Here is a 20,577-nt window from a genome sequence, read left to right as displayed (position 1 = left end):
TTAAGCACCTCCGCACCATCCGCCATGAGCGGGCCTTCCCAGTGGCCAAATATTTTAATTCCAATTCCCATTTCCATTCTGACGTGTCGATCCATGTCCTCCTCTTGTGCCACGATGAGGCCACTTATATTCTGTCTGGGTAGTCTTCAACACGATGGCACGAACACCAATTTCTCCTTTTCATGAACAAACTCCTTCCCCCAACCCTTCCTTTACTGCCCACTATGACCTTTCACTTCTTCTCACCTGCCTATAACCTCCTCCTTCCCTGTCTCCCGTCGCCCACTCTCCTCTCCTCTCAGATTCCTTCCTCCCCAGCCGTTGATCTTTCCCACCCACCTGGCTTCTCCTATCACCTTCCAGCCAGCCTATTTCCCCCTCACCCTGAAGAAGGGCCTCGGCCTGAATTGTCGACTGTTTATTCCTTTCCGTAGATGCTGCCTGACCTGCTGAGTTCTGTGTGTGTTGCTCAGGTAAATAGACGCGCTACAGTCCCGGTACAGATCGTTCCATCGGTTCTGTGCATTGAGCTGTACAAGGTAAGCACAATAGCGGAAAGCAGAACAGAGTATTACAGAAACAGGGGAAGTGCGCGACAGGAAGATGATAAATTGTAAGGGCCACAATGAAGTAAATTGTGAGCTCAAGAGTCTACTTTATCAGACTTGGGTAATGTTTACTCGTCTTTTTTTTTACAAAACTACAAAAGTTTATCCACTCACAAAATACACACGATCAGGGATTTACACCAATGTTTACAATTTCACCCTCCACGAGGACCACAAGCATGTCGCAGGGTTTGGAGGCTCGCGTGCCTCGATGACCCGGAGAGCGATGTTGGCTGGAGTCAGGGCTTTACGCTTTGGCTCTTGGTGGGGTCACCAATGTTAAACAGGTCAAAGGGTAGAGGACAGGCTAAGAGTGGTCTATTGGTCCACCAGGTTCGGGGGGTCAGCTCAGGGCTAACAACCCTGACCAGTCAAACAAAACTGTTATGGAAACATCAATGAAGAATCCTCCTGCATCTGAGTGCGGTGGTATCCCGCGTTTCCACATGGGACGTGCATGACTGACAGTAGTGAAAACTGAGAGGAAGCTACTGACACGATGTAGGAAGCCCTGAACACCACCAGAGATGGAGGACCTTCATTGCTGCCTGAAACACCAGCGGCGTATGTAAGTAAGTTACACTTTCAAATTAAAACACCATCAACTACAAACACTGAGTTCTCGGGGGCAGGGGTCCACCATTCTCAGAACTCTCGGACTGTGCCCACAGTGACCGCATGCTCCCTCTGTAAGGACACGGGTATGAACGTAACTCTGGAAGTGGGGCAGGCAGCCAGCTCGACTGTCCGCCGCCCGGACCTGTGAAAGGCCACCTTGGCCAGGCCCAGGAGCAAGCCCACCAGCAGATCCCCCGAGCAACCCGCCCACCCCTCCTCTACACTGGGTGACTATATATCACAGACATGGGGCTGAAGTACAAACAAAACTCAAGGAGCATTTCCTTTAGATACTCAATTGTTTAATAGTCTCATAAATAACAAAGTAGTGAGTTGGTGTTTCTGGGTTCAATGTCCATTCAGAAATCAGATGACAGAGGGGAAGAAGCTGTCCCTGAATCATTGAGTGTGTGGCTTCAGGCTTCTATACCTTCCTGATGGTTACTATGAGAACAGGGCATGATCTGCGTGATGGGGGGGGGGGGCGCCTTAATGACGGACGCCGCTTTTGCAGGCATCGCTCCTCGAAGATGAGCTGGATGCTGGGGAGGCCAGTGCCTGTGATGGAGCTGACTGAGCTTACAACTATGCAGCTTATTTTGATCCTGTGCAGTAACTCTCCCTGACCCTCAGAGGGTGATGCAGCCAGTGAGAATGCTCTCCACGGTACATCTGTAGAAACTTGCGAGTGTCTTTGGTGACAGACCAAATCTCCTCAAACTCGTAATGAAACATACCCGCTGTTTTGCCTCCTTTGTAGCTGCATTGATATGTCGGGAGCAGGTTAGATCCTCAGAGATCTTGACACCCAGGAACTTGAAATTGCTTCCTCTCTCCACTTCTGATCCCTCTACAAGGACTGGTGTGCGTTCCCCTTCTCTAACCCTTTCTGAAGTCTCTACTGCTTTACCGAGGCAGTGAGGTGTGAAGGAGGTGAGTCCATGGACGGGAGGCTGGTTTCCATGATGTGCTGAACTGTGTCCACAACTCCCTGCGGTTTCTTGCGGTCAGGAGCAGAGCGGTTGCTGTACCAAGTCGTGATGTTTTCTATGGTGTGTTGATAACAATCAGCGAGCGTCAATGTAGACATTGCCAAGTTTCTTCAGCTTCCTGAGGAAGTAGAGCAGCTGGTGGTATCTACAAGGTCCGACCAGGGAAGGCTGTTGGGATTGTTCACTCCTGAAAGGTCAAAGTTGCCCAAAGTTCTCCACTCTCTCAATGTCAGCACTGTCGATCTACGCACGAGTCTGCGCACTGCCCTGCTTCCGAAAGGTAGTGACTTGGTTTTTTATGTTTGCACCTTGAGGTTGTTGTCATGACTCGTTAAACACGGGAGATTCCACTGGCACTGGAAACCTGAGGCAACACACACGAAATGCTGGAGGAACTCAGCAGGTCACGCTACATCTATGGAGAGGAATACTAGGGCTACTGAGGTGACTTTAAATTAGAATGGTTGGGGGGTGGGAATCAAATTAAAGAGGCTAGGCGTGAGGAGGTTAGTTCACAACAGAGGGAAGGGAACCAGTGCAGAGAGACAGAGGGGTGTAAAGTGAGCATAGAAGCAAAAAGTACAAAGGAGAAAAGTAAAAGTGGCAGGCCGACAAATCCAGGGCAAGCATTAAAAAGGGCCACTTTTCAACATAATTGTACAAGGGCTAAGAGAGTTGTAAAAGAGCGCCTGAAGGCTTTATGTGTCAATGCAAGGAGCATTCGTAATAAGGTGGATGAATTGAAAGTGCAGATTGTTATTAATGATTATGATATAGTTGGGATCACAGAGACATGGCTCCAGGGTGACCAGGGATGGGAGCTCAACGTTCAGGGATATTCAATATTCAGGAGGGATAGACATGAAGGAAGGGGAGGTGGGGTGGCGTTGCTGGTTAAAAAAGAGATTAACGCAATAGAAAGGAAAGACATAAGCCGGGAAGATGTGGAATCGATATGGGTAGAGCTGCGTAACACTAAGGGGCAGAAGACGCTGGTGGGAGTTGTGTACAGGCCACCTAACAGTAGTAGTGAGGTCGGAGATGGTATTAAACAGGAAATTAGAAATGTGTGCAATAAAGGAACAGCAGTTATAATGGGTGACTTCAATCTACATGTAGACTGGGTGAACCAAATTGGTAAAGGTGCTGAGGAAGAGGATTTCTTGGAATGTATGCGGGATGGTTTTTTGAACCAACATGTCGAGGAACCAACTAGAGAGCAGGCTATTCTGGACTGGGTTTTGAGCAATGAGGAAGGGTTAATTAGTGATCTTGTCGTGAGAGGCCCCTTGGGTAAGAGTGACCATAATATGGTGGAATTCTTCATTAACATGGAGAGTGACGTAGTTAATTCAGAAACAAAGGTTCTGAACTTAAAGAGGGGTAACTTTGAAGGTATGAGACGTGAATTAGCTAAGATAGACTGGCAAATGACACTTAAAGGATTGACGGTGGATATGCAATGGCAAGCATTTAAAGGTTGCATGGATGAACTGCAACAATTGTTCATCCCAGTTTGGCAAAAGAATAAATCAAGGAAGGTAGTGCACCCGTGGCTGACAAGAGAAATTAGGGATAGTATCAATTCCAAAGAAGTAGCATACAAATTAGCCAGAGAAAGTGGCTCACCTGAGGACTGGGAGAAATTCAGAGTTCAGCAGAGGAGGACAAAGGGCTTAATTAGGAAGGGGAAAAAAGATTATGAGAGAAAACTGGCAGAGAACATAAAAACGGACTGTAAAAGCTTTTATAGATATGTAAAAAGGAAAAGACTGGTAAAGACAAATGTAGGTCCCCTGCAGACAGAAACAGGTGAATTGGTTATGGGGAGCAAGGACATGGCAGACCAATTGAATAATTACTTTGGTTCTGTCTTCACTAAGGAGGACATAAATAATCTTCCAGAAATAGTAAGGGACAGAGGGTCCAGTGAGATGGAGGAACTGAGTGAAATACATGTTAGTAGGGAAGTGGTGTTAGGTAAATTGAAGGGATTGAAGGCAGATAAATCCCCAGGGCCAGATGGTCTGCATCCTAGAGTGCTTAAGGAAGTAGCCCAAGAAATAGTGGATGCATTAGTGATAATTTTTCAAAACTCGTTAGATTCTGGACTAGTTCCTGAGGATTGGAGGCTGGCTAATGTAACCCCACTTTTTAAAAAAGGAGGGAGAGAGAAACCGGGGAATTATAGGCCAGTTAGCCTAACGTCGGAGGTGGGGAAACTGCTGGAGTCAGTTATCAAGGATGTGATAACAGCACATTTGGAAAGCGGTGAAATCATCGGACAAAGTCAGCATGGATTTGTGAAAGGAAAATCATGTCTGACGAATCTCATAGAATTTTTTGAGGATGTAACTAGTAGAGTGGATAGGGGAGAACCAGTGGATGTGATATATTTGGATTTTCAAAAGGCTTTTGACAAGGTCCCACACAGGAGATTAGTGTGCAAACTTAAAGCACACGGTATTGGGGGTAAGGTATTGGTGTGGGTGGAGAATTGGTTAGCAGACAGGAAGCAAAGAGTGGGAATAAACGGGACCTTTTCAGAATGGCAGGCGGTAACTAGTGGGGTACCGCAAGGCTCAGTGCTGGGACCCCAGTTGTTTACAATATATATTAATGACTTGGATGAGGGAATTAAATGCAGCATCTCCAAGTTTGCGGATGACACGAAGCTGGGTGGCAGTGTTAGCAGTGAGGAGGATGCTAAGAGGATGCAGGGTGACTTGGATAGGTTGGGTGAGTGGGCAAACTCATGGCAGATGCAATTTAATGTGGATAAATGTGAAGTTATCCACTTTGGTGGCAAAAATAGGAAAGCAGATTATTATCTGAATGGTGGCCGATTAGGAAAAGGGGAGGTGCAACGAGAGCTGGGTGTCATTATACACCAGTCATTGAAAGTGGGCATGCAGGTACAGCAGGCGGTGAAAAAGGCGAACGGTATGCTGGCATTTATAGCGAGAGGATTCGAGTACAGGAGCAGGGAGGTACTACTGCAGTTGTACAAGGCCTTGGTGAGACCACACCTGGAGTATTGTGTGCAGTTTTGGTCCCCTAATCTGAAGAAAGACATCTTTGCCATAGAGGGAGTACAAAGAAGGTTCACCAGATTGATTCCTGGGATGGCAGGTCTTTCATATGAAGAAAGACTGAATGAACTGGGCTTGTACTCGTTGGAATTTAGAAGATTGAGGGGGGATCTGATTGAAACGTATAAGATCCTAAAGGGATTGGACAGGCTAGATGCGGGAAGATTGTTCCCGATGTTGGGGAGGTCCAGAACGAGGGGTCACAGTTTGAGGATAGAGGGGAAGCCTTTTAGGACCGAGATTAGGAAAAACTTCTTCACACAGAGAGTGGTGAATCTGTGGAATTCTCTGCCACAGCAAACTGTTGAGGCCAGTTCATTGGCTATGTTTAAGAGGGAGTTTGATATGGCCCTTGTGGCTACAGGGGTCAGGGGGTATGGAGGGAAGGCTGGGTTCTGAGTTGGATGATCAGCCATGACCATAATAAATGGCGGTGCAGGCTCGAAGGGCCGAATGGCCTACTCCTGCACCTATTTTCTATGTTTCTATGTTTAATAACAGAAACTCGACAAGGAATGTAAACCATTTATTCACCTCTGTAGAGTAAAACGCCTTCAGTATTTTCATATCTATCATCTTGACACCACGTCACTCGGCTCTCTGTCTCTCTCCTGTACTCTAACTAATCGATGTTTGAGATATGGCCCACTGTTGTTCTTGAGTGCCATCGAGTTGTCCATAGAGTTTCAGTGCCAAGATACGGAAGTAGATTTTTAAAAAATTTATTCATTTACGGGATGTGGGCGCCCCCAGCTAAGCTAAGGTGGTGTGAGATGCCTTCCTGAGCCACTGTACACCCACAGGGAGGGAATTGATTCCCAGCAGGATGGTGAGTGACTTGGAAGGAGATTTCCAAATAGTGGCGTGCCCAGGTATCTGCTGTTCTTGTCCTTCTAGATGGTAGTGGTCGTGGGTCTGGAAGGTGCTTCCTTAGGAACTTTGGCGTGTTGTTGCGGTGCATCTCATAGATAGTACACACTGCTGCAACTGTTCGTCGATGGTGGAGGGATTGGATGCTTGTGGAAGGGGTACCAATCATGGGCTGCCTTGTACTGGATGGTGTCCAGCTTCTTGAGTGTTGATGGAGCTGCACTCCTCCAGGCGAGTTGCAAGAATTCCATTAGACTCCTGACCTGAGCCTCGTAGACTGCCAGGCCTTCCTTCCCTGCAGATACTGCTGCTGCCCTTGGGATCCAGCTGGATTTGAACTTGGGACCATCGAAGTCCAGTGCTGATACCACTACACCACTGGCTGGCTCTCTACGGTGGCATTATTGGCTAATGCAGGAGATGCAGTTAGAGCAGAATTTGGCCACTCAATCATGATTGTGTAGAGAGTGGAGCAGAGGTGTTGAGGACAAGCATAAAACCATTAGACATAGCAGCACTTGGCTCATCGAGTCTGCTCCGCTTGTAGCAGCCATATATTTAATTTTCTATTTGCATTTTATTGTATTATTTTGCTGTGCGTTTATTACGTGTGGTTAGTCATGTGGGTTGGGGTGTGGCAGAAGCAAAGAATTTAGTTATGTATTCATGCAGAGTTCAGCAGAGGAGGACAAAGGGCTTAATTAGGAAGGGGAAAAAAGATTATGAGAGAAAACTGGCAGGGAACATAAAAACGGACTGTAAAAGCTTTTATAGATATGTAAAAAGGAAAAGACTGGTAAAGACAAATGTAGGTCCCCTGCAGACAGAAACAGGTGAATTGATTATGGGGAGCAAGGACATGGGGAGCAAGGACATGGCAGACCAATTGAATAATTACTTTGGTTCTGTCTTCACTAAGGAGGACATAAATAATCTTCCAGAAATAGTAGGGGACAGAGGGTCCAGTGAGATGGAGGAACTGAGCGAAATACATGTTAGTAGGGAAGTGGTGTTAGGTAAATTGAAGGGATTGAAGGCAGATAAATCCCCAGGGCCAGATGGTCTGCATCCTAGCGTGCTTAAGGAAGTAGCCCAAGAAATAGTGGATGCATTAGTGATAATTTTTCAAAACTCGTTAGATTCTGGACTAGTTCCTGAGGATTGGAGGGTGGCTAATGTAACTCCACTTTTTAAAAAAGGAGGGAGAGAGAAACTGGGGAATTATAGGCCGGTTAGCCTAACGTCAGTGGTGGGGAAACTGCTGGAGTCAGTTATCAAGGATGTGATAACAGCACATTTGGAAAGCGGTGAAATGATCGGACAAAGTCAGCATGGATTTGTAAAAGGAAAATCATGTCTGACGAATCTCATAGAATTTTTTGAGGATGTAACTAGTAGAGTGGATAGGGGAGAACCAGTGGATATGGTATATTTGGATTTTCAAAAGGCTTTTGACAAGGTCCCACACAGGAGATTAGTGTGCAAACTTAAAGCACACGGTATTGGGGGTAAGGTATTGGTGTGGGTGGAGAATTGGTTAGCAGACAGGAAGCAAAGAGTGGGAATAAACGGGACCTTTTCAGAATGGCAGGCGGTGACTAGTGGGGTACTGCAAGGCTCAGTGCTGGGACCCCAGTTGTTTACAATGTATATTAATGACTGGATGAGGGAATTAAATGCAGCATCTCCAAGTCTGTGGATGACACGAAGCTGGGTGGCAGTGTTAGCTGTGAGGAGGATGCTAAGAGGATGCAGGGTGACTTGGATAGGTTGGGTGAGTGGGCAAATTCATGGCAGATGCAATTTAATGTGGATAAATATGAAGTTATTCACTTTGGTGGCAAAAATAGGAAAACAGATTATTATCTGAATGGTGGCCGATTAGGAAAAGGGGAGGTGCAACGAGACCTGGGTGTCATTATACACCAGTCATTGAAAGTGGGCATGCAGGTACAGCAGGCGGTGAAAAAGGCGAATGGTATGCTGGCATTTATAGCGAGAGGATTCGAGTACAGGAGCAGGGAGGTACTACTGCAGTTGTACAAGGCCTTGGTGAGACCACACCTGGAGTATTGTGTGCAGTTTTGGTCCCCTAATCTGAGGAAAGACATCCTTGCCATAGAGGGAGTACAAAGAAGGTTCACCAGATTGATTCCTGGGATGGCAGGACTTTCATATGAAGAAAGACTGGATGAACTGGGCTTGTACTCGTTGGAATTTAGAAGATTGAGGGGGGATCTGATTGAAACGTATAAGATCCTAAAGGGATTGGACAGGCTAGATGCGGGAAGATTGTTCCCGATGTTGGGGAAGTCCAGAACGAGGGGCCACAGTTTGAGGATAGAGGGGAAGCCTTTTAGGACCGAGATTAGGAAAAACTTCTTCACACAGAGAGTGGTGAATCTGTGGAATTCTCTGCCACAGGAAACTGTTGAGGCCAGTTCATTGGCTATATTTAAGAGGGAGTTAGATATGGCCCTTGTGGCTACCGGGGTCAGGGGGTATGGAGGGAAGGCTGGGGCGGGGTTCTGAGTTGGATGATCAGCCATGATCATAATAAATGGCGATGCAGGCTCGAAGGGCCGAATGGCCTACTCCTGCACCTATTTTCTATGTTTCTATGTTTTCTATGCTTTGTCTTTAGAGTCAGCCTCGAGCTAGAGAGAGAGCCAGGTGGTATCTTATTTGTTGACTGCTTAACTTCACTTGATCTGTTGCCACAAGCAAATCATCGGGTATATTTAAAGCAGAAGATGACAGATTCTTGATTAGTCTGGGAATGAAGGGACATGGAGAGAAGGCAGGAGATTGGGGCTGAGAGGGAAATGGATGACAAAATGGCAGAGCAGACTCGATGGGCCAAATGGCCTAATTCTGCTCCTATATCTCCTGGTCTTAATTACCTTGAAGAAAGCTTAAGTACATTCGTTTTGCTAAGTATATATTTTTTATATCACTAGCTTTAGTTTCAGTTAGTTTTTATTGCTTCAAGATTGTTAGCTTTGCTAGTTCCTCCATAAATGTTCAAATGTATTCTTCGACTTTGGAACCTTGTTATTGGATTGCAAAGTGCATCATACAGATCAGATCCCCCGCCCACAGTCTGTAAGTGATGTTAGATTGTTTGTGTAGTCACTACACCACCATTCGATCGTGGATGATTTATTTTCTCTTTCAACCCCATATTGCTGCCTTCTTCCTGTAACTGTTGATACTCTTAACATTTGGTAGGTTTCAGTGAGATCCTTCAACCCCCCAACTTCCCAATTCCTCTAAACTCGTGAGTACAGGCCCAGAGCCATCAAACACTCCTCATATGTCAACCCTTTCATTCCAAGGACAATTCTCGTAAACTTCCTCTTGACTTTCTCCAATGCCAATACGTCCTTCCTTAGATATGGGGCTTGAAACTGCTCACCAAGGGTGGTCTAACCAATACTTTGCAAAGCCTCAGCATTACATTCTTGCCTTCTTGCTTTTATATTAAGATCACAAGATATAGGAGCAGAATTAGGCCATTCGGCCCATCGAGTGTACTCCACCACTTCATCATGGCTGATCCATTTCCCTCTCAGCCCCAATCTCCTGCCTTCTCCCCGTATCCCTTCATGCCCTGACTAATCAATAATTTATCAACCTCTGCCTTAAATATACGTTTGTACATAATGACGGCCTCCACAGCCACTGTGGCAAAGAATTCCACAGATTTACCACTCTGTGGTAAAAGAAATTCCTCCTTATGTCTGTTTTAAATGTATATCCATGTATTCTGAGGCTGTGTCCTCTGGTCTCAGACTCTCCCACCATGGGAAACATCCTCTCCACATCCACTCTATCGACGCCTTTCAATGTTTGATAGGTTTCAGTGAGATACCGTACCCTTCATTCTTCTGAATTCCAGTGAGTACAGGCCCACTGCGGGGGTCCGCTTACAGAGTGGAGCCTCGGGAAAGAGTCTCTCTCCTTGACCGAACACAGGGATGTGATACAACCTCCCTCCTCCTCCTCCTCCTTCCTCCCCTTCATTCCTCTCCCCCTTTCCCCTCAACTCTCCCTCGCCCCCTTTCCATTCTCTCTCCATCCACACTTTCTCCCTCTCCCTTCCTTTCCCCCTTTTGTTCTCCCACTCCCTCAGCCCTCTCCCTTCATCTCACGCTCTCTCATTCTCTCTCCTTTTCTCCTTCCCTCCTCCATCCCTCTCCTTCTCCCTCCATCCCCCTTCCTGCTCTCTCTCTCTCTTTCTCTCCCTTCTCCCTGCCTTCTTCTCTCCCCATCTCTCCCTCCCTCCCTCCCTCGTGCTCTCCATCTCCCCTATTCCAGTTGATCGGCTGGTCGGGTGGTGTCACCACAGCAACGCCATGCCCAACATCCTCAAGACCGAGGGACTGATTGTGGAGTTCAGGAGGGGGAAGTCGAGGGAACACACACCAGTTCTCAGTCCTCGTGAAACCATGGGGGCAGCTGGTGCATATCACAAGTCCTGGTGACCACTGACCAGCAGACAATCCCTGATAATGGCTGGGGTCACCCATCTTGTAAAGACACTGCCCAGAAGAAAACAATGGCAAACCCCTCCTGTAGAAAAATTTTCCAAGAACAATCACGGTCATAGAAAGACCTTGATCACCCATCCCATATGATATGGCACATAATGATGATGATGATGAATATTTAATTGCTTTATTTTAACTAGTAGTAATTTGCTCTGCCTACTCTGCAACTTGAGCAAGTGGCAATAAACTTGACAAACAAGAGAAAATCTGCAGGTGCTGGAATTCCAAGCAACACACACAAAATGCCGGAGGAACCCAGCAGACCAGACAGCATCTATGGAAAAGAGTATGGTGGGAGGAGAGAGAAGCAGCGCGCAGCGCATGCGCAGATCTTCGGTGAAAATGATATCGTTTCCGTTAAATGGGGCCGTTGCCAATTCTGATTTGATGGAGATGGACGTGAAGGCACAGAGGAACATCTGGAAAAATTTCTGAAACACTCGTTTGCTGCTCTCGTTACTGCATGGTCGGGAATCTTTCAGCGGGAAGGCCTCAAATTCCCTGGCCTTGCCTGCTTTTTGGCAACCGAGATGGAAGTTGAATGATTTGGCAAAGATGGCGCTCCGTTCTCGGTGTCAGAGGGCTGATCAGAGCTCAAAGTTTTCAGATGACTCAGAGTCGGACCATGGTTGGGTGTGGCAGGGAGAGTTTTTCTTCCTTCTCCCGTCTGCATGAGATGTGGGACATTTGAGAGACTTTGAACCTTACTGTGCTCATGGACTTCTTCATCAAGTTATCGTATTGTTACACTGTTGTAACTATATGTTATAATTATGTGGTTTTGTCAGTTTTTTTCAGTCTTGGTCTGTCCTGTGTTTTGTGATATCACACCGGAGGAAATATTGTATCATTTCTTAATGCATGCATTACTAAATGACAATAAAAGAGGATTGCATGTCTTCGTAGTCATAAATAAATCATAAATCATAAAGAGTACAGTCGACCTTTCGGGCCAAGGTCCTTCACCGGAACTGGAGAAAAAAAAGATGGGGTGTCAGAGTAAGAAGGTGGGGGGAGGGGAGGAAGAATCACACAGTGACAGGTGAAACTGGGGGGGGTGGGGGGAATGAAATAAAGAGATAGGAAGCTGATTGGTGAAAGAGATACAGGGCTGGAGAAGGGAGGATTCTGATAGGAGAGGACAGAAGGCCATGGAAGAAAGAAAAAGGGGGGAGGATCACCAGAGGGAGGCGATGGGCAGGCAAGGAAATAAGGTGAGAGACGGAAAAGGGATGGGAAACAGCGAAGGAGTGGGGGGCATTACCAGAAGTTTGAGAAATTGATGTTTATGCCATCAGGTTGGAGGCTACCCAGACGGAATACAAGGTGTTCTTCCTGCAACCAGAGTGTGGCCTCATCCCAACAGTGGAGGAGGCCGTGGTTGGACATATCGGAATGGGAATAGGAAGTAGAATTAAAGAGGGTGGCCACTGGGAGATCGTACTTTTTCTGGTGGATGAAGCGTAAGTGCTCAGCGAAGTGGTCTCCCAATCTATGTCAGGCCACACTGGGAGCATCGAACGCAGTAAAAGACCCCCAACAGACTCACAGGTGAAGGGTCACCTCATCTGGAAGGACTGTTTGGGAGCCTGAGGTAGGAGCTGTAGGGGCAGGTGTAGTCTTGTTCAACTTGCAAGGATAAGTGTCAGGAGGGAGATCAGTGGGGAGGGACGAATGGACAGGGGAGTCACATAGGGAGCGATCCCTGCGGAAAGCAGAAAGTCGGGGGGAGGGGGAGGGAAAGATATGCTTGGTGGTGAGATCCCACTGGAGATGGTGGAAGTTTCAGAGAATTACGTGCTGGATGCAGAGGCTGGTGGGGTGATAGGTGAGGACAAGATGAACCCTATACCTGGTAGGATGGTGGGAGGATGGAGTGAGAGCTGACGTGTTTGAAATGGAAGAGATGTGGTTGAGGGCAGCATTGATAGTGGAGGAAGGGAAACCCCTTTTTTTTGAAGAAGGAGGACATCTTCCTTGTTCTGGAATGAAAAGCCTCATCCTGAGAGCAGATGTGGCAGAGATGGAGGAATTCTGAGAAGGGGATGGCGTTTTTACAAGTAACAGGGTGGGAGGAGGTGTAGTCCAGGTAGCTGTGAGAGTCCGTGGGTTTGTAATATATATATCAGTAGATAAGCTGTCTCCAGAGAGATCAAGAAAGGGGAGGGAGGTGACGGAAATGGACCAGGTACGTTTTTGAGGGCAGGGTGGAGGTTGGAGGAAAGTTGATGAAGTTGGCGAGCTCTGCATGGGTGCAGGAAGCAGCACCAATGCAGTCGATGCAGTGTAGGAAAAGTGGGGAATGGATTCCAGTGTAGGCTTGGAACACAGACTGTTCTACGTAGCCAACGAAAAGGCAGGCGTAGCTGGGACCCATGCGACTGTCCCTGGCTACACAACACACACAATTTCCAGCATTTGCAGATTTTCTCTTGTTTGTGACTGACCCATGGACTATACCTTTTGTTTGTAGCAAGTGGGAGGAGCCCATATTAAACCTGATTCTGTTTGTGACTCTGAGCTTTAAATGCCTGGCCGTTGACGTATCAGATGACCTGCCTCGGGTCGAGCACGCAGGTGCAATTACCGGAAAGCTGAGCCAGCGGCTTTACTCTCCCAGGGGGTTCCGGAGTTTTGGTTTATCACGGAACAGTCTAACGAACTTCAGTAGATGTACTGTTGGAGATGCCATGGCTGGTTACAACATGGCCTGGTATGGGAATTCAAATGTAAGAAGCTTCAGAGAGTGGTCGACTCAGCCAACTACACCCTAGGCACATCCCTCCTCACCATCCGTCGTATCTACAGGAGCCACTGCCGCAAGAAGGCAACGTTTATCATCAGAGATCCTCACCATCCAGCCATGCCATCTTCTCACAGCTCCCATTGGGCAGGGGCTACAACATAAGTCTGAAGTCCCACACCACCAAGTTCAGGAAGTTAGAAAGTTTGCCGATAACATGAAAGTTGGTGATAGTGTAGAAGGTTATTGCAGGTTACAGCTGGACATTGGCAGGATGCAGAGCCGGGCTGAGGCGGGGCAGATGGAGTTCAACTCGGAAATGTGTGAAATGATTCACTTTGGAAGGTCGAACTTGAAGGCAGAGCACAAAGTTAATGGCAGGTTTCTTTAGCAGTGTGGACGAACAGAGGGACCTTGGGGCCCACATCCATAGCTGCCGCGCGTTAATATGGTGGCTAAGAAGGCGTATGGTGTGGTGGCCTTCATTGGTCAGGGGATTGAGCTCAAGAGCCACAATGTAACTCTAAAATGTTAGACCACATTCGGAATATTGTGTTCAATCATGTCGGACCTCCATAGGAGAAAGGAGATCAACCAGGATGCTGCCTGGATTAGAGAACATGTCTTATAGGATAAGAGAGCATCTTACGTGGAAAGGTTGAGCAAGCTCTTTGGAGTGAAGGAGGAGGAGAGGAGAATGAAAGAGATGTACAAGGTGGTAAGAGGCATACAGTAGATCACGTGGATGGCCAGTGCCTTTTCCCAGGCCAGCCATCTCTCATACGAGAGGGCATAATTTTGAGGCAATTGGAGGAAAATATGGGGAAGGGATGTCAGAGACAGGTTTTTGGTACAGAGGTTAGTAAGTAACTGGAATACACTGCCAGGGGTGGGTGGTACTGGAGGCAGATACATTAGGGACTGGGAGATACCTCTCCACCATAGGAGGTGAAGGGTGCTCCTTCCCTCCGCTAGCCTGCAGGTCACCCTTCAGCAAGGTGTAGCATCTGCTTAGTCCCCCCAGATCAGGGTCACATGAAGCCATGGTGGTCTTATGAGCAGCTGGTGCATATCACAAGTCCTGGTTATGCGACCACTGACTCCAGGCAGACAATCTCTGAAGCATATTGATCGTGGCTGGCATCACCCATCTTGTAAAGACACTGCCCACAGGAAGGTAATGGCAAACCACTTCCGCAGAGAAGCTTTGCCGAGAACAACCATGCTGAAGGAAACCGGGGTTGTCTACGTCATACGACACCGCACGTAATGAATGAATGAACATTAGGGGCATTTAAGTGACTCGTAGACAGGCACGTGGCGAAAGAAACCAAGAGACTTATGTGGAAGGGAGGGGTTAGGTTACAACATTGTGGGCTGAAGGGCCTGTACTGTGCTGTACTGTTCTGTTTCCTGTTAATAATGACTTCCCTTCGACCATTCGGTCCTTGAACCGACTGGCATAACCATAATCACCACCAGTTTACCAACAGTATGATCACTCCCCACTAAAGTAGGGTCACATCTGTTCTGACTGTGTTCTTTCTTGTATAAAACCTGGAACATTGAATGGGCTAGCACAGGAGCAGGACCTTCAGCCCACAATGTTGTGCCGAAACAATTAAATTAGTCATTAAACGCCCAACTAAACTAATCTCTTCTGCCGACACAATGTCCATTTCCCTCACATTCTTGTACCTACCTAAATGTCTCTTTAATGTCTGGAGTGTATCTGCCTCTTCCAGGCATCCTCCACCATCTGTGTAAAAACAACTTGCCCCTCACATCTCCTTGGAAATTACCTACTTTCGCCTTTGGTATTAGGCATTTTGACCCTGGGAGAAACAATAGTTGTCTGTCCACTCTATCTGTGCTTCTCCTAATCTAGTAAACCTCTATCAGATCTCCCCTCAGCCTCCGGTGCTCCAGAGAAACAACCCAGGTCTGGCCAAACTCTCATTCTAGCTCACGCTCTCTAATCCAGGCAGCATCCTGGTGAGCCCCTTCCGCACCCTCTCCAAAGCTTTGCCACCCTTCCTCTCATGAATGGGGGTGACCAGAACTGTGGGCAATACTCTAGAAGTGGCAACTACCCTCTAGCTGAGGGTAGCTTCGTATCACGTCTGCTTTGTCCTGTGCGTGCTGTTTATCTGATGCCACGAGGCTGCCACAGATAAGATCCTTACTGCTCTTGCGTAACAGTACTTGAGTAGATGAGAGTGAACTCGATGATGACTTGACTTTGACGTACTGAATACAGAGCTCTGGGTCACAGTCTCTGCGTTCTCTTGTGTGAGGTATAGGTGGGCATGAATTTGACGGGCTGAAGGGCCTGTTGTGCTAACTCTATTCACACACCTACTCGCGCACACTCATTAACACAGACCCACAACCGGCTCTCTGGATCCAGGAGCAGAGCCTCGGGAAAGAGATTCCCTCCCTGTCTGAGTACGGGGATGTAATACAACCACCCCATTACCCCTCCCACTCTACCTCCTCACTCATTCTTCTCCCCCTCCCCTCGCCTTCAACCCTCACTCCCACCTTTCCCCCTCTTCCTTCATCCACACTTTCGCCCCCTCTCTCATCTCTCTCCCTTTCTCCCTTTTGACCATAAGATATAGGAGCAGAATTAGGCCATCTGGCCCATTGAGTCTGCTCCACCATTCAATCACGGCTGATCCTTTTTCTCTCCTCCTCAACCCCAGTTCCCGGCCTTCTCCCCGTAACCTTTGATGCCATGTCCAGTCAAGAACCTATCAATCTCTGCCTTAAATACAACCAATGACCTGGCCTCCACAGCTGCACGTGGCAACACATTCCACAAATTCACCACCCTTTGGCTAAAGAAATTTCTCTGCATCTCTGTTTTGAAAGGACGCCCCTCTATCCTGAGGCTGTGTCCTCTTGTCCTAGACTCTCCCACCATGGGAAACATCCTTCAACATCTACTCTGTCTGGGCCTTTCAACATTCGAAAGGTCTCAATTAGATCCCCCCTCATCCTTCTAAATTCCAGCAAGTACAGACCCAGAGCCATCAAACGTTCCTTGTATGATAACCCTTTCATTCCTGGAATCATCCTTGTGAACCTCCTCTGGACCCTCTCCAATGCCAGCACATCTTTTCTAAGATAAGGCCCAAAACTTTTCACAATATTCTAAGTGAGGCCTCACCAGTGTCTTATAAAAGCCTCAGCATCACATTCTTGCTCTTGTATTCTAGACCTCTTGAAATGAATGCTAACATGGCATTTGCCTTCCTCACCACCGACTCAATCTGCAAGTTAACCTTCAGGGTGTTCTGGACAAGGATTCCCAAGTCTCCTTGCATCTCAGAATTTTTGGATTTTCTCCCCGTTTAGAAAATAGTCTGCACATTTATTTCTACTTCCAAAGTGCATGACCATGCATTTCCCAATATTGTATTTCATTTGCCACTTTCTTGCCCATTCTCCTAATCTGTCTAAGTCCTTCTGCATCCTACCTGTTTCCTCAAAACTACTTGCCCCTCCACCAATCATTGTATCATTTGCAAACTTGGCAACAAAGCCATCTACTTCATCATCTAAATCATTGATATACAGCATAAAAAGAAGTGGTCCCAACACCAACGCCTGTGGAACACCACTGGTCACTGGCAGCCAACCAGACAAGGATCCTTTTATTCCCACTCGCTGCTTCTTCCAATCAGCCAATGCTCTAACCATCTTAGTAATTTTCCTGTAATACCATGGGCTCTTAACTTGGTAAGCAGCCTCATGTGTGGCACCTGGTCAAAGGCCTTCTGAAAATCCAAATATACAACATCCACTGCATCCCTTTATCTACCGTACTTGTAGCATCTTAAAAAAATTCCAACAGGTACGTCAGGCAGGATTTTCCCTTAAGGAAACCATGCTGACTTTGTCCAATTTTGACCTGTGTCACCAAGTACTCCATCACCTTGTCCTTAACAATTGACTCCAACATTTTCCCAAACACTGAGTTCAGGCTAACTGGTCTATAATTTCCTTTCTGCTGCTTTTCTCCTTTCTTAAAGAGTGGAGTGACATTGGCAATTTTCCAGTCCTCTGGCACCATGCCAGAGTCCAATGATTTTTGAAAGATCATTTCTAATGTCCCCACAATCTCTAACGCTACCTCTTTCAGAACCCTTGGGTGCATTTCATCTGGTCTGGGTGACTTATGTACCTTTAGGTCTTTCAGCTTTTTGAGCACCTTCTCTTTTGTAACAATAACTGAACCCACTTCTCTTCCTTCACTCACTACAACATCAGGCATACTGCTAGTGTCTTCCACAGTGAAGGCTAAAGCAAAATATTCATTTAGTTCATCTGCCATCTCCTTGTCCCCCGTTATTATTTCTCCAGCCGCATTTTCTAGCGGTCCCATGTCCACGCTCATCTCTCTTTTATTTTTTACATACTTGAAAAAGGTTTTAATATCCACTTTGATATTATTTGCTAGCTCACTTTCATACTTCATCTTTTCCATTCTAATGATTCTTTTAGTTGCTCTCTGTAGGTTTTTAAAAACTTCCCAATCCTCTATCTTCCCACTAATTTTTGCTTTGTTGTATGCCCTTTCTTTTGTTTTCACAACAGCTTTGACTTCCCTTGCCAGCCATGGTTGCACTATTTTGCCATTTGAGTATTACTTCACCTTTGGAATACACATGTCCTGCACCTTCCTCATTTTCCCCAAAAACGCACGCCTTCGCTGCTCTGCTGACATCCCTGCCAGCAGCTCCTTTTTATTTCGGACAACTCCTCTCTCATACCACTGTAATTTCCCTTACTCCACTGAAATACTGTTGCTGTGTCAGACTTTACTTTCTCCCTATCAAATTTCAAGTTGAACTCAATCATATTGTGATCACTGGCTCCTAAGGGTTCTTTTACCTTAAGTTCCCTTATCGTCTCCGGTTCATTACATAACACCCAATCTAGTATAGCTGATCCCCTAGTTGGCTCAATAACAAATTGCTCTAAAAAGCCATCCCTTAGGCATTCAACAAACTCATTCTCTTGAGATCCATTACCAACCTGATTTTCCCAATCAACCTGAATGTTAAAATCTCCCATGACTGTCACAACATTGCCGTTTTGACTCGCCTTTTCTATTTCCTGTTGTATCTGTGGTCCACCTCCCAGCTACTGCTGGGGGGCCTGTATATAACTGCCATCAGGGTCCTTTTACCCTTACAGTTTCTCAACCCAACCACAAGGATTCAACAACTTCTGATCCTACGTCACATCTTTCTATTGATTTGATGCCATTCTTTACCAGTAGAGCCACACCACCCCCTTTGCCTATCTTCCTATCCCTCCGATACAACGTCCCCTCCTCCACCCTCGACCCTCTCCCTTCCCCTCACACTCCCCAATTCCCACTCCTTTCCTCCATCCCACTCTCTCCCTTGATTGCCTCTTACTGCTCTCTCCTCTCCTCTCTCCTCCTTCTTTATTTCTCTCTCATGCCTTCCATCTCCCCTTTCTCTTCCCCATTCTACTTCACTCTCCCCTCTCTCCAACATTCTTCTCTCTGCTGTCCTCTCCACCCCATTCCTTTCTGCCCTTCCCCTTCCCTTCTCTTCACTGCCCCTCAACCCTCCTATTCCCTCCTTACTTCCTCTCCCATTCCCCCTTCCCTTACACCTCTCCTTCTCCTCCCCTTCCCCATACCTATTCCTCTCCCCCTCTCTCCTTCCCCTCCCCTTCCCGTTACTACTTCCCCTCTATGCCCCTTCCTTCTCTTCCCTCCCTCCTCTCGCCCTCCCTTCCCCTTTTCTTAACCCCTCTCTCCCCCTCTTCTCTCCCCCTCCCTCCCCTTTACCCTCTGTTTCTCTCCTCCCCCTCCTTCCCTCTCTCCCTCTCTTCCCTCTGTCCTCTTCTCCCTCTCCCCTCCCTCTTTCCCCACCTTCTTTCCATCTCCTCTTTCATCCCCCCCCCCTTCCACTTTCACTCTTTCCCCTTACTCCCGTCTCTTCTCTCTTCCCTTCCGGGACAACTGCTCCCCTCTCTGCCATCATAATCTTGACGGACCAGGAACATGGTCTCGTTGCTCTTAATTTTGTACTATCTGGTAACCCTCAGTGATTTTCATGTCTTTGCAGTGTTCTGCAGTTTCACATCATGTTAAGACAGTGACTATAAATGGGATTCTTCACCAGTCCCTTGAACTGCTCCCCCCTCCCCACCGACCCAGCCCTCTCCCTCACTCACATCTCACCCCGAGTGACAGAAAGGTAAGACAAGAAAACTCACAACAAGCCGCAGCAGACAGCAGGAGGAGGAAGGTGTTCATGGCTGGATACGGATTTAGTGTTCTCCAGGTGTTGGTTTCGCTGTAAGAGGTTTCCCCACCTCCGCCTCTGGGAGGAATGAGGGAGGGGCAAGAACAATGTAGTCAGCAGGGCTGAGGTATCAGTCACAGGAGCGGGCTGTTTAGACAGCTCGAATTTCTGTTGCCGGCTCAGTCAAAGCCTGGTAAAGTTTTCCTGCGGCTTGGTTCCTGAGCAGGGCTCCCGGCTGGTCCCAGGGGTCGGGGAGGCTGTGTGGCCCTTTGGGTCTGTCCCACTCATAACGTGTTGGCTGATTTCTTCTGCAACCACCCCCCAGCACGTTCCCTTCTCCCTGTAATCACCAAATTTCAAATTTACGACTTACGTCATTGACAATAAACAAAACAATCGGAATCAGGTTTGCTCAAGGTTCAACGTAAATGTATTATCAAAGATCATCTACAGTACGCTCCGGTATGCAAAGCTGAGATTCATTCACAACCCGTGACAGTTACAACACAGATGAAAGAACACTACAATACAGAAACAGGCCTTTCGGCCCAGCTAATGAGCAAATCTAAAACACCAAAACACTAATCCCTCCTCCATATCCCTCCGTCTTCCTCACATCCATGTGCCTATCTAAACATCAAGCCTCTAATGTATTTGCCTCCACCGCCATACCAGGCGTCCACCTCTCTGAGTGAAACACTTACCCCTCACATCCCCTTTGAACCTATCCCCTCTCACCTTCAGTGAATGCCCTCTGGTATGAGACGCTTCTACCCTGGGCAACAGATACTCGCGTCTACTCTAT

General features: G+C 47.2%; 1 protein-coding gene across 2 annotated transcripts in view; it reads right to left on the bottom strand.

Annotated features, from left to right (window-relative positions):
- LOC134354138 (serine protease 27-like) overlaps window positions 1–20,092 on the bottom strand; it is a 49,782-nt gene extending 29,690 nt beyond the window's left edge. The window contains exon 1 of one of the 2 annotated variants that reach the window (XM_063062940.1): window positions 19,744–20,092. In XM_063062940.1, coding sequence (XP_062919010.1) covers window positions 19,744–19,783 — 40 coding nt within the window. In that variant the 5' untranslated portion in view covers window positions 19,784–20,092. The remainder of the gene's footprint in view (window positions 1–19,743) is intronic. The other variant, XM_063062941.1, reaches the window with a different exon arrangement.
- Window positions 20,093–20,577: the final 485 nt, after the last annotated feature.

This window comes from Mobula hypostoma, chromosome 11 (genome assembly GCF_963921235.1).
Source record: "Mobula hypostoma chromosome 11, sMobHyp1.1, whole genome shotgun sequence".
Lineage (NCBI taxonomy): Eukaryota > Metazoa > Chordata > Chondrichthyes > Myliobatiformes > Myliobatidae > Mobula > Mobula hypostoma.
Note: the sequence above shows the minus strand (reverse complement) of the source record. Positions and strands in the feature narration are given on the sequence as shown.